At 40.3% G+C, this 17,414-nt stretch overlaps 1 protein-coding gene across 1 annotated transcript; it reads left to right on the top strand.

Annotated features, from left to right (window-relative positions):
• Window positions 1–43: 43 nt before the first annotated feature.
• UTP15 (UTP15 small subunit processome component) lies at window positions 44–12,381 on the top strand. The gene is made up of 13 exons (XM_050945269.1): window positions 44–227; window positions 1,066–1,258; window positions 2,028–2,120; window positions 2,203–2,387; window positions 3,379–3,557; window positions 4,758–4,883; window positions 5,799–5,934; window positions 7,100–7,184; window positions 9,091–9,240; window positions 9,651–9,752; window positions 9,946–10,073; window positions 10,961–11,019; window positions 11,679–12,381. The coding sequence occupies exons 2-13, from the start codon at window positions 1,169–1,171 to the stop codon at window positions 11,900–11,902; spliced, it is 1,557 nt and encodes a 518-aa protein (XP_050801226.1). The 5' UTR covers window positions 44–227; window positions 1,066–1,168; the 3' UTR covers window positions 11,903–12,381.
• The last annotated feature ends 5,033 nt before the right edge of the window (window positions 12,382–17,414 follow it).

Below are 17,414 nucleotides of genomic sequence, written 5' to 3'. Positions count from 1 at the left end.
TCATTGGGCCTCTCAAGAGGTCACACGGGTCAGAGACGTGGGTGTGAGAGGTGACGCGAAGCGCTGCGTAGCAGTGATGACGCGGTTCTTCCGCGACAAGCTCAACCTGATGCTCCATGGCAGCTTCCGTGGGACGCAACGTGACTTCTGCCTGCTGAGGCGGAACCAGTCTCCTTCATCCGGCGCTGCCGCAGTGACATCCATTTGGGACGGGATCCTGCTGCGAGGTGAGGATCGCGATGGGAGAGAGCAGCGCACCCCCTCCCGCCCCGCCCCGCATGGCCCGGGAGGGAGCCGCGCCGCTCGGCCTGTAGAGCAACCGGGCCCCGGTCTCTCCCGCCCGCCTCCTGAGGCTGGTGAGCTGCCGGCTCCTTCTGCTCCGCTCTACCTTGTAACTCCGCTGCTGGGTAACGAGCCCCTGTGCCTAGATACCCCCGCCCCGTGCAGAGCGCGGCGCCAGCCAGTGAGCCGGGCCCGACCCGCGTTGGGCTGCCCCGTCCCGCGTTCTCCAAGCGGGGCCTGCTGCCGAGCGACGGGGCTGCCCCTGCCCTAGGCACCCGGCGGGGTGCCGCTACTGCGCGCACCGCTCCACACCGGTAACTCCGCAATTATTGGCCAAGCCGGAGTCCTGCTGTACTGACTGGGGAGGGGCTGTCACGGTGGCGGGGTGGGGGGTAGCCGAGGTGGCGTGGGAAGGGGGGGTTATCACAGTGGCTGCGTTGTGCAGGCGCTGACTAGTGAGTCCTTAGTCTTGGTCTGAAATGTCTCTTGAGCAGAGCACTGTGTTACTGACCTGTGTGTGTTGTGATGAGGTGGATGGAAGCTAAGGTGAGCTCACGTGTGATCTGATCCAGCTTCAACACTCTAGATGTAAGGCTGCTGTATTAATCTACTGCATGCCCTGGCCTTATGTTTCACACTGTCCCCTTCATCCTTGGGTCCTTGCCCCCCAAAACTTAAAATCAGGAGGCTGGATAAGATATTTCAGCACATGCATAATGGAATTTCACTTGTATTTTTTTTACGGTTCAAATTTAAAATTTATTGTAAACTCTTGTTTTTCAGCTGCACTTGCATTTAAAAAAAGAAATACCACACTTTTGCTTTACCGAGAGCATAACAGCAGGGGCTGGACTTGCTGCTTTTGGGAACCTAATTATACAAAAAAATGGCTAGTTATAAACCTGTAGTGGTTCAGTCATTTCCCAAACTTGGTGAGAAAATCACGCAAGATACTTTGTATTGGAAGAATTACAAGGTAAGAATGCATAGTTAATATATGGGAATATAACTTAAGTGTTTGTGTAGTAGTTTTTGCTTAAAGATTTTTGTCTTGATTTTATGCAACAGTATAAATGGCCAAAACTTAAAAACAAAAACGACTTTCTTATCCATTGTTGTAACTGGACTCTCTCTTTGTGCACTTTATTAGCTTCAGTAGAGGTGACCTTGAGAGCTTGCCTATGTTTATTTTTAAAATCAAGTTTGAAACTTACTCATGTAATGAGTAAAAGTCAACGTTTCAAGACCCCAGACTGATTTGAATCACAAATTGCTTCCTTTAATATATGCAGATCACTCTAATAAATATGGTCACCTTCATTTATCTTACTGGCAATCATTATGTTTGTTGTAGTAAGTCTCTTTTTAAAAATGAAAATGTATGCCAGACAATTTAGGTATAGTGTACATATGGGTATTTGAAAAGTACATATTTATACAATAGGAACATGTTTTGCATTTTGGCAAATTCCCTAGTAATGAAACAATATAACACTTAAAACATAAAATTAGAAAAAAAAATTCTTAAAGGGGAAGTAAAATTTTGGGAGGGGCAAAAACTTTTTTTTTTTAATACAGCCATGATTTTTTCTGTTCTAATTCTTTAAAAGGATTTTGTAATTCAGTTTAGAAACTAGACAGTGGTAGAGTATCCCATATCAAGCTTTCATGTCTTTGTAAGACTACTGCTAAGAAAAATCTTTGGTAAAGATTAAATTTCTTTAATCTCGCTTCCATTCATTTAGACTCCTGTTCAGATAAAGGAATTTGGTGCAGTGAATAAAATTGACTTCTCTCCAATTCCTCCACATAATTATGCAGTCACAGCCTCTTCAAGGGTAAGTTTTCATATTAAACCCTATTTTGTTTTTCAAGTAGTGTTTTATGAGAATGTACTAATTTAAAATTTATTTTTATTAGATCCATATTTATGGTCGGTACTCTCTGGAGCCAATCAAAACATTCTCTCGCTTCAAAGATGCTGCTTATTGTGCTACATATAGAGATGATGGCAAGCTGCTTGTTGCTGGAAGTGAAGAAGGTGTCATTCGGCTCTTTGATATCCATGGAAGAGCAGCACTGAGACAATATGATGGTCACACTAAGTAAGTAAGACAACATGGTTTTATTCATTGTGTATAAAAGCTTTTTTTAATGTACATTTTATGATTGAAATGCCATGGAACACTTTGTGAAGGTGAAGACATTAACAGAATTCAGAAAAGAACTAGATAAGTTTGTTACCCTAAATTTTACACTCCAATTAAAATTAACATACATTAGCGTTTCTAGTTTAACGAAAGGGAAACAAGGTTGTGGCCTGGCCTAAAAGAATTGCTAGGGTGTTATGGACACAAGCAGAAATTCTTCGAAAACAAAATAATTATTTATTTAAAAGAAATAAGTGGTTACAATATTTTTAATAAAGCAAGAAAGAATACATAGAACATAATAAAACACAATAAAATTACATTTAAAGAATCGTGTAATTAAAGCAGCGCACCAAAATAAAAGACACAGATTATATGGAATATTCCTATATCACATCTAGAATTATTATGTAAGTACATTTAAATGAGGTTACAATCTGATATTACCATTCTGAGGGTGGCGGCCAACCAGTTACAGAATGGGATGGGGTAGATGTCACTCAAACACAGGCATCCGGCTTTATTGATAACCACACCCAGGCACTCCTAAACAAGAAATATTAAAATCAGACTAACACTAATACCAAAATCCCTTACAACTTTTGTATAGAATTACTAGGCTCCTACTCTATTTGAATCTTCTCTTTATATACAAAAGAATATGTAATTGCTCTTGATGGAGGGGTGGAGTGTTATTAATGCATATTCTAAGAAGAAAGTCAGTATAGCCCATATTTTGTGATCTGTGTTTTTAATATAAACTTTGAACTGCTGAAGGAGTATAGTGCCGCAGCTTGCAAGTCAGATATCTTCCATAGCAGATATTTTTGTTAGCCAGTTTATCATAGCACTTCAGATTAAGTGGACATATTTTCCTATAATAACTGTGCACTCAAAGTTTGAAATACTTGTAGTAATCTTGGACATCGTTCATTTTGGTTTCTAGAGCAGTACACGTAGTGGACTTTCTGACTGATAAATACCGTATAGTCTCTGGTGCTGACGATTATACTTCGAAGTTGTGGGATATTCCAAGTGCAACAGAAATTGTGTCATACAGTGAGCATATGGATTACGTGAGATGTGGCTGTACAAGTAAACTGAACACAGATCTTTTTGTAACAGGTTTGTTCTGTAATATACTTGTCTGTCTTGAATTGGTCTCATGTAAGAAACTCAGAAAAGCAGTTTCTTCATGATCTGGGTTCTACATCTAGATAGCACTAATTTCCCTTCCCCTGCACTGGGAGTCTCCTACCTTTCATGTGTTCTCTCTCCTTGATTTTCCTGTTTAAAATATTGATTATCTTAGCATTTATCTTTACAGGATGACTCTTGTTATTACAGTAGGACAGTGGGCTTGCCTCTTATGCCAGTTCTTTTTTTCTGTGTGTTTTTTACATGTTTCATAGTGAGTAGAACATTACACTAGTCCTTTAGAGTTAATGATTCTGCTAAAATATTAGACTTTTTCTTGAGTTTTTAAGAATAAGTAAGCAAGCATTCCACTTTCCTAATACAGGGCTGCCCAAGGGGGCAAGTGAGGCAATTTGCCCTGGGCCCCACAGGGGACCCCACGAGAATACAGTATTGCAACTTTTTTTTAATGGAGGGGGCCCCTGAAATTGCTTTTCCCCAGGCCCCCTGAATCCTCTGGGCAGCCCTGACTTAATACATCAATGCAATTGAAAATTTTTGCTAAGACTTTAGGAAAAGATGGCACCAGTGAACATGGCTTGTGTGATCTAGAAGTTGAAGTTTCAAAATTGGAACAAATGCAGCTTAAGTAGCTATTAGAATCAACTGCTACTGAGTTTCCTGATATTTTCATAATATTCTAGATTAAATACCATGCACTCTTATAGCACAATATAATTGATGGATAACTCTTACACAGAACACTACTAACATAAAGTTATGGTTATCAGACCACTGGTTGGACTGTAGTTATGCTTCATTACACTTGAAAACTGGCATTCCAAGTTTTTACATGGTATAAAACATTGTGTTCTAGCTCTAGTGGGTCTTGTGATTCATATGAATTCAAGGGTGCGTAGGAAGAAAACTGATCTGAATGACATGGTTTGTAAGGTCCAGTGTCTTGGTAGTAGGACTAAAGGTGAGATCCTTATAACATCTGAAAGAGGGAAATTCATTTATGTAAGATACTGGCTATTTAAACTGAAGCAAAATGCTTTTCTGTTGGTCAGCAGTTTCTATGGACTTGGGTTTGAGATTGAACATTTAATCTTAAATGGATGTGTGGAGTTTTTTGGTACTTGAAATATTATGGGTTCTTAAATTGTTCTCTGGGGTATTTTTCAGGTTCATACGATCACACTGTGAAAGTATTTGATGTACGGACAGAAAAAAGTGTTATGACTGTAGAGCATGGACAGCCTGTGGAGAGTGTTCTTCTCTTCCCTTCTGGGGGTCTTCTAGTGTCTGCAGGTATTTGAACAAAACGAAATTTCTTTCCTTTCTTTGCCCTCTTAACTTGCAGCCACAGAGTAGGTATCACATTTGTCATTGCTGAGACTGAAACACCAAGGCTGCACACTTTTACTGCGTTATGAATTAATAATGCATTGAACTCTCGATTGTCATGCAGCCATGAGTGGCCTGGTTCCAGCTGTCTCAGAGATCACTATAGTAGTGAATTTGTGTCTGTCCTAAGAGCTAAACTCAAGGAGTAGGCAGCAGGGCATTCTCAGAAGAGGGTCTTCATCTTTGTAATCTGCTCCCACTTGCTGTTAATCAAAACTTAAAAAAGAAACCTTAGGACTGGAAACTGACTCTCATTGGCGTAGTGCCATAGTGTGCAAGGGTGGAAGAATGGGATAAATTGTTTCGTGGGACAAAGATTATTCTTGAAAGATGTCAATTTTTCACCCTTGATCTGAAGAGCTAAGAATCTTTATTTTCTTCAGGGTCCATCCTCTTCCTTCCCCCCCCCCCCCCCCCCTGCAATTTGCTTGAACACAAACAGAAGATCCCCAACTCCATACTGAGCCTCCATAATGTTCTTATAGAGGGAAATTACACATTTTCTCCTTTTTTAACATTTCTAACAGACCATGATTGACGCCCACAGCTGCTATAACCTGAGTGATACAATATTTTTCTCCCAGTTGCTTCTAGAGGAAGTTCATGTCTCTTATAGAATATAAACTCAAATTGTTTGTTTGACAGGTGCTTATGCCATAATCGTAAGTGGACAAGGGTGGAGGCAGTGAATTTAGTGTTAAAAGGAAACCATGACTTTCTGCTAATTTTGTTCTTTTGTGCTCTTAACTTGAAAATTTATGCAAAGAAACTTAAACATGTACATGTCAAAACTGCTTTGCATGTGTTTCCTGTTTACAGGAGGCCGGTATGTTAAAGTCTGGGACATTCTAAAAGGAGGGCAATTACTAGTGTCGCTGAAAAATCACCATAAAACTGTAACCTGTTTATGCCTCAGTAGCTCTGGGCAAAGGCTGCTCTCAGGCTCATTGGACAGGTTAGTATCTTTCACTTGATCTAACTTTTTAGAGGTTTTTGTTATTTTTAAATTTGGGAAAAACACATTGTAATCGTGACTGCTATAGATCAAGGTGGGAGACTAACACCAGATTAAAAGTAATAAAAACAATATTTTTCATACTACAGTTACTGGTGCAAGTAACTTTGAAACACATTCTGGGGCCTTATTCTACCTTTTAATTGTGCACTTGTAATTCCCATTGACTGACTGACTGACTTAAGTGGCAAATGAATAAATCATTCAAAGGGCCAAACTCTGACTTTCCACCAAATTGCTATTCTGTTTCCTGAAACTCCAAACTTAAGTTGCGCGTTCACCCCCCCCCCCCCCCGCCCCATGCCAGTTGCTCCCATTTTAATATGAAAAGAGAGCTGCACTTACTAGTGCCTCTGATTTCAGTCTAGGTCAGAGTCCTCTCTTGCTAATAATCCTCATTTGCACCTTACATCAAAAATGGTAACCTCCACCCCACTCTTTATTCATATTAGCAGTTGTTCCCTACCCCCAAAAGTGGCTGCCCTGGTCCTTGAACCCTAGATTGGGTCACAGCTCAGTATAAGAGCTCCAAGGGAAACTATCTCCTCTACTTTCTTCTGAGTATTTCCTTCTAACTCACTAGCAAGAGGGGCCCAAACCGGCAGAGGGATGTACCCAGTGCAAGAAGAGATTAAAAAGATAAAAGGTTCAAATGATTGAGCCATTGTTTCTGGCTTTTCCTTTGGTGCCTAGGGAAGGCAGTAGTACCCTGACACTCAGTTCATGTTTGGAAGGTTATTTGAAAGCTAGAAATTAAAATATTATTTTAAGTGAAAGCTTAGTTTCTGCAGAATCTGCATATCATAGATCAACCACGTAAGTATATCGTGGAGGCCAGGTCTGGACCATGAGCCAGATGTTTGAACCACTACCTGATGGTACAGCAAGTGTAAGAATTTGAAAGTATGAAATCTTTCTGCAGGCTAGAGATCTGAAGAGACCAGTAAAAGTAGAATCTGTTGTACAATGAAGAAACTTTTTTATGTAAAATTTGAACTCTCTCTAGACGCATCTGTGACATTTGTAAGAGAGGTGAAATTCCTGTAAAATATCTAGACTGAGACATGGAAATGTGAAGTTGTAAATAAGTTGCTTTTCTATGCAGGCATGTGAAGGTTTACAGTACAGCCTCCTACAAAGTAGTCCACAGCTTTGATTATGCTGCGTCAATTCTGAGTCTTGCTTTGGCCGTAAGTATAATATAAAAATTAATTTTTAGGCTCTTTGGGAACTGGTGTATTTAAAAAATGTAAGTGGTCTACATAATTCATCTTAGCTTTTGTTGCAATCTCTAAATGTCGGATGTGTGTGTGTGTGTCACTAAGTGAATTCTACACATACAAATATTACCTGGAGACTTTGAGTATTATACATTAGGCTGTCATAACAATCCATTGGCTTAACATGCTGTCCCGCAACTGAGTTTGGCACCAGTCTTAGCAGTGTACTCTGAGCTGGGAGTGTGTTGAGCAGTGTGCTCCCCCAAGGAGTGAGTGATTGGGAAGGGAATGTTGCTGTGGTCTGACCTTCACTTTGTAAAGAAGGCTGCACTTTTTCTTATTGCGGAGCCTTCTGCAGCTCCAGCTGGAAATGGACCAGTTGTTGAAGCTAGTCAGCAGTTGTGTGAGGACCTGCCCCAGGAGCCTTTTAGAGCCAATCTGGTCTGGGAAGATATGGATAGAATCAAACAGTTCATCTGCCGAAACCTTCCTCACTCTACAAACAGGCTTCCCCTGTGATGAAGGGTTAAGGATAGAGACATTAGAAACTAGTTTCCATAGGAGGAGCTATGGACAAACAACATCCTGGCAGGGAATGCAGGGCTGGCTTTGCTTTTCTCTGGCTGCCTGACAGCTCGCTCCTCCTGCAGGCAGAGCTAGCTGTGGCTGCTCTCCTGTCAGAACTTTTGCAGAGGAGGAAGGAAATGAACTGCATGGCAAGCCATCCCTTTACCTTCCCTGCCTGAGAGTCAAGGGAAAAGCCAGATTCTCTGGTGGGGCTGAGAAGGCTGGTCAGACCCAGCTTCCTTCTCCCCCCAGTGGATAGTTCAGAGGGCCACCCTGATAGCTGGTAGAGTGTCTGGCATCAATTGACTACCTCTTCTCCCTTCCCATAACACTCCCACTCCCCCTGGCTCTTCTGGAGGTCTCCTTGTCTTGGCCTCTCACAGCCATCTCTTGGGGACCAAGGGGGAAGGGAGGTATTGAGTCCTAGAAGGGTCTGTGGTATTTAGATAAATATGAGCCCAAAGAGTCAAAGATGCTAACGTGACCCTGTCTCTGTACAACATTAACGGTTTTAAACAAAGGTCAAGGTTCAGAGTGTAGAGACCTCAGCCTGTTTTAGTACCATGGCAAACATAAGAACTACCATACTGGGTCAGACAAATGGACGATCAAGTCCAGTATCCTGTCTTCCATCTGTGGTCAGCAGCAGAGCTTCAGAGTGAGTGTACAGAACAGGGCAATTTTGGAGATATCCACCTCATTTTCCCTTCCTGGCTTTTGGCAATCAGAGATTTAGGTTTGTCCTGAGCATGAGGTTACATTCCTGACTATCTTGGCTAATAGGCAGTGATGGACCTGTTCTCCATGAACTACTTTAGTTCTTTTTTTGAATCCACTTACCGTATACTTTTGAGCCTTCACAACGTTCACTGGCAATGAGTTACGCAAGTTAACTGTATTGTGTGAAGTGCTTCCTATTGTTTGTATTAAACCTACTTCCTCTTGTTTGTATTGAACCTGCTGCCACCTGTCATCAGGTGATCCCTGGTTTTTGTATTGTGGGAAAGAGAATTTTTTTTTTCCACACCATTAATGATTTTGTAGACCTCTATCATATTCCCCCATAATCATCTCTTTATTAAGACAACCAGCTCTAATCTTTAGTCTCTCCTCTGGGAGTTGTTCCATGCCCTTGCATCCAAAAATTTTGCTTAGATCAGCAGGCCTTAGTATTTTGGGGTTTTTATCAGACCTGTTTCATACAAAATAGATTAGCAATGTTTATATAACCAGGAATTCTGCCTGCTATGGAAAGCTTCATCACAGCAAAAACACTTTGTTACTAACTCAATTTCTTGTTCGTTTTTAGCCTGAAGATGAAACTATAGTTGTAGGTATGACCAATGGGGTACTAAATGTGAAAAACAGAAAACGCGAAGAAAGCAAAGAACGTTTTCCAAAGAAGAAACGCCCAGGATACAGAACCTTTGTAAAAGGAAGAAACTACATGCCGAAGCAGGTATAGGGGGAGAGGAAGGGGTGTGTGTGTGTGTGTGTGTGTGTGTGTGTGTGTGTGTGTGTGTGTGTTAGCTGCATTCTGTATAACTCTTGCAATTTTTATTTTGAATTTATTAAAAAAAAAAACAAAAAAAACTACACCCCTAATATTAGTATGAAGGGTTTTAAAGGGAATGATCTAACTAGCTGTGCTGACAACTGTGTTTTTAACATGACTTTCCAAATACATCATCCCCCCTCCTCCCCCCCCCCCCAAAAAAAAAAACTTTCGCAGAACTCTGATAAGAACAGAAGGCACCTGGACAGCAAATTGCAGTATCTGGAAAAACAATATAAAGAAAGTGAGAAATACACTGAAAAAATACATATTAAACATGTTTGCTCTGTCCTGAACTGTCCTTTCAATTCTAGGAGGATTTCTTTGTCAGTAAACCTGTGAGAAGTCACTTGAGAAAGTATGACAGACTACTAAAAAGCTTCCAGGTCACCAAGGCTCTTGATGTAGTACTTGAGGTAAGGCCATTACTGCTTTGTGCGCCAATACTCAGTGCCTTCATTTGACGTTTATATTTACATATGGAATAATGTAACTTCTAGACAAGGCTAGAAGGGGAAGAAATCTCTCTTGTGTACATAGACCTGCTTATGCAGGTTTCATTTCATGTTGAAGATGAGCGCTCGTACTAAACTCTTTACATACACTTAGGCCCGTAACAGGACGCCTGAAATTACAGTTGCAGTCATGCAGGAGCTAAATCGCCGAGGAACACTTCAAAATGCACTTGCTGGACGAGATGAAACACAACTTAGCGTCCTCCTGGCTTTCTTGATAAGGTATCACTCACCTAAATTATCTCTGACAAGGCTATTTCATCAGGCAGATGTTTCTTGTTGCCAGCTTTTGCCACACTTACCTGCAGATAGCTCTTTCGAGACTGTTGGAGTGAAACTTTGGCCCTACTGACATCAACAGGAATTTTGCCACTGACCTCAGTGGAGGCACAAGTTTAGAATTTACCCCTACCACTGTTCACAATTACTTTGTGTTCTTAATGAACTTGTGCTTATGTGGTAACTACACTGTCTTTCATTTATAAAATGCATGTGGATCAAGGTTGCTGCTCTCTTTTTAGAGGAAGTCTGAGACCCACCAAAAAGAGGATGAGGTTTCTTTAAACGTGCTGCCTTGCCCCTTTGCCTGCTACCCTCCCACTTCACCTTAATGAGCCCTGTTGTCTGAAGCTTGTGTTTTATCTTCCTTTATTTAAAAAGAATATTGCCATCTTTCCAAGTGCTTTCCTCACTGAGGGGTTGCCACCTGTGACTTCCTGATTATCCCATCCCTTGGACTGCTTTTACCCCTTCATGTGAATGAAAAGTTGTCTAGTTAAACTTTTGTGTGGTAAATTGTACATACGTATAGGAAAACCTGTTTGTTTATTCATACTAGTGGAATGGGAGTAAATGGCAGGTATAAAATTAAGATACTAATCTCATAGAACTGGAAGGAACCTTGAAAGGTCATTGAGTCCAGTCCCCTGCCTTCACTAGCAGGACCAAATAGTGTCCCTGACAGTGGTGTGTGTGTGTTGTTTTTTTTGCCCCAGATCCCTAAATGGCTCCCTTAAGGATTGAACTTACAACCCTGTGTTTAGCAGGCCAATGCACAAACCACTGAGCTATCCCTCCCCCCAGTTTTAAGAATTGCTCTGTCTCTGCAGGTATGTGGTTGAGCCAAGATTTGCCCCTATGCTGATAAAAGTTGCAGAAATGATTATTGGTAAGTAGCGACGAAGAGTCCTGGGGCACCTTATAAACTAACAGATGTATTGGAACATAAGCTTTTGTGGGTGAATACCCACTTCATCAAATGAATGTACTGTAAGTACTGTACCAAAAGGAAACTCCTAGTATTCCAAGCTAAGATTACGGTGTTCCAAAGAGAAAAGTTCTACATTTTGCCTAACCACCCACGGTGGAATTTAAAACTGATATAATAAAAAGCCAGTGGTCAAAATAGAAATCAGAAAATTCCAGGCTTTATTTTTTCTTGCCAGATGATTGATCAGACTGTACACTTTGATTAATGCTCGCTGTACAGAAGAGCACCCATCGCAGGCTCTGAATGCCCTCGGCGCTATTTTTATGCAGTTGTGTGGTATGACTAGCTTCCCCAACTTCTCTCAGTGCATAATACCACAAGTAGTAAACATTTAAACAAAAGTTAAGCCCTCCTCAGGCTTACTAGAATGAAAGTTACTATAAGACTATATCAATAACTTTTCAGAAGGCTATTAAAATATTCTCCATCTTGCCACAAAGCAGACCTTATCAGAAATAACTATATATTTAAAAAATAAAATATATGCTTATAAAATATGAACCAAGTGAAATGGATGTCTGCACAAAGATTAACTTAAGTAACTTTCCGTCCTCCAGATATTTATCTCCCTGTGGTTGGACAATCGGCAGTTATTGATAAACAGTTCTTAAGACTCCAAGAGATCATAGAAAAAGAAATTGATTACCAGGCAGAACTACTTGAAGTTTTGGGAATGATGGATACACTGTTTGCTACCATGACTAAGAAAAAGGCCACTTCTCTAGAGGAGAACAAAACTAATGGTATTTTGAGGATTCTGGAACAAGCTACAAGTAACTAACTGTCTAATTCAATACATCATATTTGTGGAAAATTCCTTGGATTTGAAATCTACGAAGCTTTCCCCAGATAGTATTTTGAAAGCTGCTGCAGAAAAAGAGTTACTTTGCTTCAGGAAATGGAAACAACTCCTGCAGGATGTGTTTTGAAGAGACTGGATTAATGATGACAGAACGGACCTTTTCAAGACAAACTTTCCATGTAATGTTTTGACCACAAAGATTTTAAAGTTTTATTCCAAAGCTATTTAACTACTAAAATACATCTTGCGGATCAGTACAAAGTGAGACTTTGTTCCTCCAAATATGTTTATGAACTTCATTTTATATTGCTCCTCTTTTCTTCTCCATTGTGTCCCCCCCCCAAAAAAAAAATTGTTTGTTTAACTTTAATATACCAATTCTTACAGGAATGATGTATATCTCAGATCTGTGGTACTTGGCCACAAGAATAAAACCAAGTATGACTTTGACATAGCTTGACTGCATTGTGGCATTTTTTTCATTCCCTTTTCATTACCCAGTTCAAATCTTTGGCATCTTAGTAAAAAGCAATTCTCTCTCTCTTTCTCTTTTTTTTTTTTCTCTCTCTCAGAAAATAGTGGACAACAGTGAAGCATTTTTTAGAGGTACAGGAAGAGTCTGAGCTCAGTATCTTTACTGAAATCCTTGCAATGCATTCACTTCAGAAAAGTGAATGCTAACTCATAACTCAATTCTAGGCAAAATAGGTTTTCTTATTTGAATTGAGTTTTTTCCCTTAAAGCAGCTTAGGTTTATTTATTTTTTTTAAACTAACTAAATTACTCATCAGTGAGGAAATCCTCAGTTACAGTTCTAGCATCATATTAACTTTTGCTCCTTCCCCTTCCACTCTCCCCATATCAGTTGAATCCCTTCACTTGCATTGTGCAATGCATTTAAAGCTGCCTTATTGCATATATGAATTGTTTGTTTTAACCTGTACCCACTCTTTAAGCTTCTGTCAAGTGTTGAGGAAGGAAATTTTTGGTCGATATTGCCAGGAGGCTTCTGGTGGTCAATAGTGCATATGTGTAGGTTGCAGTGAGGACACAAGTTGATTTCTAACATGCATCTGCTCTGATCTGGATTTGGAGGGTCACTGGGATACAATATGACTTAAAGCCTACAAAGGGTGATACCACGTGATCTCGGTATCTTGGTCCAATGTGGCAGATACAGATATTAGTGGCAGAAATAAAATGAGACGTTCATGTAGATTTTAGTTAAAATCCTGGATATCTTGCAGTTTAGAGCCCTGATTGAATCTCCAGCCTTCGTACCCGTTAACATGTGCAGGCCAGTGTGTATTTTACTCATGGACACTAAACAGGGAGGGTGAAGGAGAGGTTACAATTAATACTGGAACACTGAAAACTTTGACTCCTATGCATTAATTAATTTGTTTATTTTGAAAAACATTCCTGGAAACATAGTCTGAATGGTGACCTCATTTTTTTTAATTTGGAATTTAATACATTATAACATTAATCTGTTAAAGTAGTTAATCCAGGTTCAATCACCTTAGAGACTTCATGCGAGTTGCAAAGGCTGTTGGCACACAGGTGGTGGGATGTGTAATTTTACTCAGGCCTCTTAGTCCTCTTGCAAGTATGCTCATGTGATCCCTCTGGTGGGTGAATTTGAATGCAATTTTGAGTCAGAGGTGGATGTTTCTCTTAAAAGCCAGATGTTTTACTAGAAACATCTTGGAAAGCTTCTTTGGTGATGACCAGTTAAATCTCCTGTGTAAAGAAATCTGGGCCTGTGAGGCAGGTATCTGGAACTCCCAAGATATGCTATTATATGGATAGAGCCACAGAAAGAGGAAGTGCAGTTAAAATGGTGAAATAACCAATAGCCCAGAGTTTGTAACTTAATGTAAAAAAAAAAAAAAAAAATTGGTCATCTGTGGTTGTCTTAAAGGTGAGCTTGCTAAACTAAAACAGTTGAGGTAGAGTGTAATTAGAAATATATAATTGAAACAGAAGCATGGTTCTCTGGTACTGCTAGTGATATCTGAGACCTTAATTTTAGGAAGATTACTAAATAACCTTGTAAAAGCAGCAAAGAATCCTGTGGCACCTCATAGACTAACAGACGTTTTGGAGCATGAGCTTTCGTGGGTGAATACCCACTTCCTCAGATGCATGTAGTGGAAATTTCCAGGGGCAGGTATATATATGCTAGCAAGCAAGCTAGAGATAATGAGGTCAGTTCAATCAGGGAGGATGAGGCCCTGTTCTAGCAGTTGAGGTGTGAAAACCAAGAGAGGAGAAACTGGTTCTGTAGTTGGCTCAACTGCTAGAACAGGGCCTCATCCTCCCTGATTGAACTGACCTCATTATCTCTAGCTTGCTTGCTAGCATATATATACCTGCCCCTGGAAATTTCCACTACATGCATCTGAGGAAGTGGGTATTCACCCACGAAAGCTCATGCTCCAAAACGTCTGTTAGTCTATGAGGTGCCACAGGATTCTTTGCTGCTTTTACAGATCCAGACTAACACGGCTACGCCTCTGATAAATAACCTTGCAGGCTTTTGATAGAATTTTTCACTGGTACAAGATTGTACAATCCTAAAATTCATGTCATCTTGCTTGGGATGAGTTTCTCTCTAATGGTAGGTCAGGTGGCCATTGCTATTCTGACACAACAGCACTAACAAACTGGGAGTATCTGGGTTGTAATCAGGTTCACTGCCTGGTACGGCATCAAGTTTTAGCAAGCTGGGGGTGTTTGATGTGATGGCTGCACCCACAGCTTCTACTGCTTACCAGGATTGTGTTCATGCTGTCTGTTCTGAAAATTACCCCAGGTCTTCCATAGTTAGCAGGATTTGAGAGATTACATGGTAAAATAAATATATATTTTAATGCATTTACATTTTTCTCTGAGGGTCTGTAAAGATGAGGGTTATTTGTTACCAATAGGGCTTTTGTAATTTTTCTAATTTTAGCGTTATAATGGGAGAGACTATCAAACTGAACAAATGACTGAAACCGATGTAGATATTTACTTGTCTATAATGGTCTCTATATGTATGCTAGCATATGTGCTTGTTTTTTTTAAAGCACTAATGCATTGTTGATTGCAAATGTAAGCATAAGGTTCTCATAATATCATTAATTCTCTTGAAGTGCATGTACTACAGACTAATATTATATGCCTAACAGTCTATTAATCCAAAAACATTAGAATGCAGTAGGATGGCTTTAAATTGCTATAAGAACCTTAACCATGTGTGTCGCTTCTTGAATTTAGCTTTCTGGGTGTATGTGTGGGGTTTTTCTCACCTTAAAGGGGGCAAGAGGAAGAAACCTTTCATGTGAAGGTCACTTTGGTATTACAAGGTTGGTATGTCTTTGAAATGCACAATTAATACACTTTCACCAGTCCGGTTGTTATACAAAATATGCATCTATCTGATATTTAGGAAGGCTTTTGATGGGATGTGTTCTCCAGTTGCCACTTTAAAATAGCTTTTGCATCTTATACCTTTGGTCCTCCCAAACATGGATAATGTGGAAGGATGACGGAAGAGAGGCTGCCAAGTCCCTTCTCATGCATCCAGAAATGATGATGTTGTGTTTGTGAGTAAAGTGTTTTAAAACTTGTCTCTTCCCATTCCTTTGCCACTTAAAGTGCAGGGGAGGAAGAAATGGGTGGGATGCGGCCCTACCCCTCCCCCCACGCCCCCGTTTTACTAGAGCAGGCATTTCTCAATGAGGACTCTAACTTCTCTCTTTTTGCAGAGCAAAATAAACAGACTCCAATGAGAAACTGCCGAACTGGAATTAATTTGCAAACTGGGTGCCATCAAATTAGGCCTGAATAAAGACTGGGGGTGGATGGGTCACTACAAAAAGTAATTTCCCCTCTGCTGATACCCACACCTTCTTGTCAGCTATTGGAAATGGGCCACCTTGATTGCATTGGCCTCATTAGCACTACGAAAGTAATTTTCCCTCCCTTGGTATTCACCCCTTCTTGTCAACTGTTGAATAGGCCACTTCCACCTTAATTGAATTGGCTCGTTAGCACTGACCCCCCACTTGGTAAGGCAATTCCCATCTTTTCATGTTCTGTAATATACATAATCTGCCTACTGTATTTTTCACTCCATGTATCTGATGAAGTGGGTTTTAGCCCATGAAAGCTTATGCCCAAATAAATTTGTTAGTCTCTAAAGGTGCCATAAGGACTCCTCGTGGATTTTGCTAATACAGACTAACACAGATAGCACTCCGAAACCCATCACAAGTGAATATTTCACAAGTACAGCTCAACTTAGGTTACCTTATTAGCCTCATGGTTTTTATTTTAACCCAAATATTAAGACCTTAGATATATCATGCTGCTTGATCTAGAGCAGTTTCACGAAGTACGATCTGTGGACTACTGCTTGTCCAGTGGCCTCTAGAGAGCTAGCTGGTTATGTTTTCAGGAGCTAAACTTCTTTAGGCTAGCTTAAAATACATTACTGCTCCTCCTCTGTGTGAACAATTCCTGTAGTTGCCACATGGATGTGTTATGAGCGCAGTTGCAGCAGTGGTGGTGATTTAAGAAACCTTGGCTTTGAGTTCTTTGTAGAATTAGCAATATTAAGCCCTAGTTTTGTTTGCGAGTAAAATGGTGATGTTGTCACGATGCCCTGAAACCCTGAACTGATACTTTGTTCTCTAATGTGGGCATAGAGTAGAAGCCAGTGGAGAAAGGGACAGGATGGTAGATATAAACTTGGAAAGATGCAGCTCAAGTTTCAACCTGTTGTGAAAGCTTTCTCCCAGTCCATTCTTCCAAAGAGTCTTCCACCAAGAAGAGGAAAATAGGAACCTGATATTTATATGGGAAGTGTTTAAAGCCTGTGTGAACCCAGATGCAATGGAAAAACTATTGGGCAGCAAGGAGGAGTGGAGAAAAGGCCTTGGAAGAGAGGAGGTTGTAAATCTTAACTGGTTTAAGACTGGAAATTAGGGTGACCTGCTTAAATTGTCTTTTAGCTAAAGATAGTAATTGGCAATGACATCACTTGTTTATCAAAGGGTGTAAAAAGTAAACTCTTGAACGGTTCAGTGCTATCTTGATCAAATGCTTAGAAATGTTTGGTTACTGTTTGGATGTAGTAAATTGCTTATTAGTTAGGCTTTTTAGCAGGGCCAGCCTGCACCATTTTGGCACCTGAAGAGGGGAGCTCAAATGACACCCTCATGCCCCCTTGCTTGGGCCAAAACTTTGAAAGGTCTCAATTCTGCCTTCTTCCTGTTCTTCTCCTTTCATGGTACTGCTCTGCTACCTAGCCCAATAAAGGAGAACTAACCATTTTAAATGCCTTGTTCAAATATTTTAAGTAACACATTTGTTGTTCAGGTGTTTTGAAAATTAACTTTTCTTGTCTGCATAGTAAACACTGGCATTTTTATCTGTTTGAATAATCAAAGTGGTGCTTTCCGTGCCTTCTTGGTTGCAAAGATTTGAACTGCTTTGTGCT

This window comes from Gopherus flavomarginatus, chromosome 3 (assembly GCF_025201925.1).
Source record: "Gopherus flavomarginatus isolate rGopFla2 chromosome 3, rGopFla2.mat.asm, whole genome shotgun sequence".
Classification (NCBI taxonomy): domain Eukaryota; kingdom Metazoa; phylum Chordata; order Testudines; family Testudinidae; genus Gopherus; species Gopherus flavomarginatus.
Note: the sequence above shows the minus strand (reverse complement) of the source record. Positions and strands in the feature narration are given on the sequence as shown.

Bases quoted from the DNA above. Each gene is read 5' to 3' on its own strand.
- UTP15 (XM_050945269.1), top strand. From the start codon at position 1,169: ATGGCTAGTTATAAACCTGTAGTGGTTCAGTCATTTCCCAAACTTGGT. The intron at 2,121-2,202 runs GTAAGTTTTCAT...TATTTTTATTAG, and splicing joins CAGTCACAGCCTCTTCAAGG to ATCCATATTTATGGTCGGTA. The intron at 7,185-9,090 runs GTAAGTATAATA...GTTCGTTTTTAG, and splicing joins TTCTGAGTCTTGCTTTGGCC to CCTGAAGATGAAACTATAGT.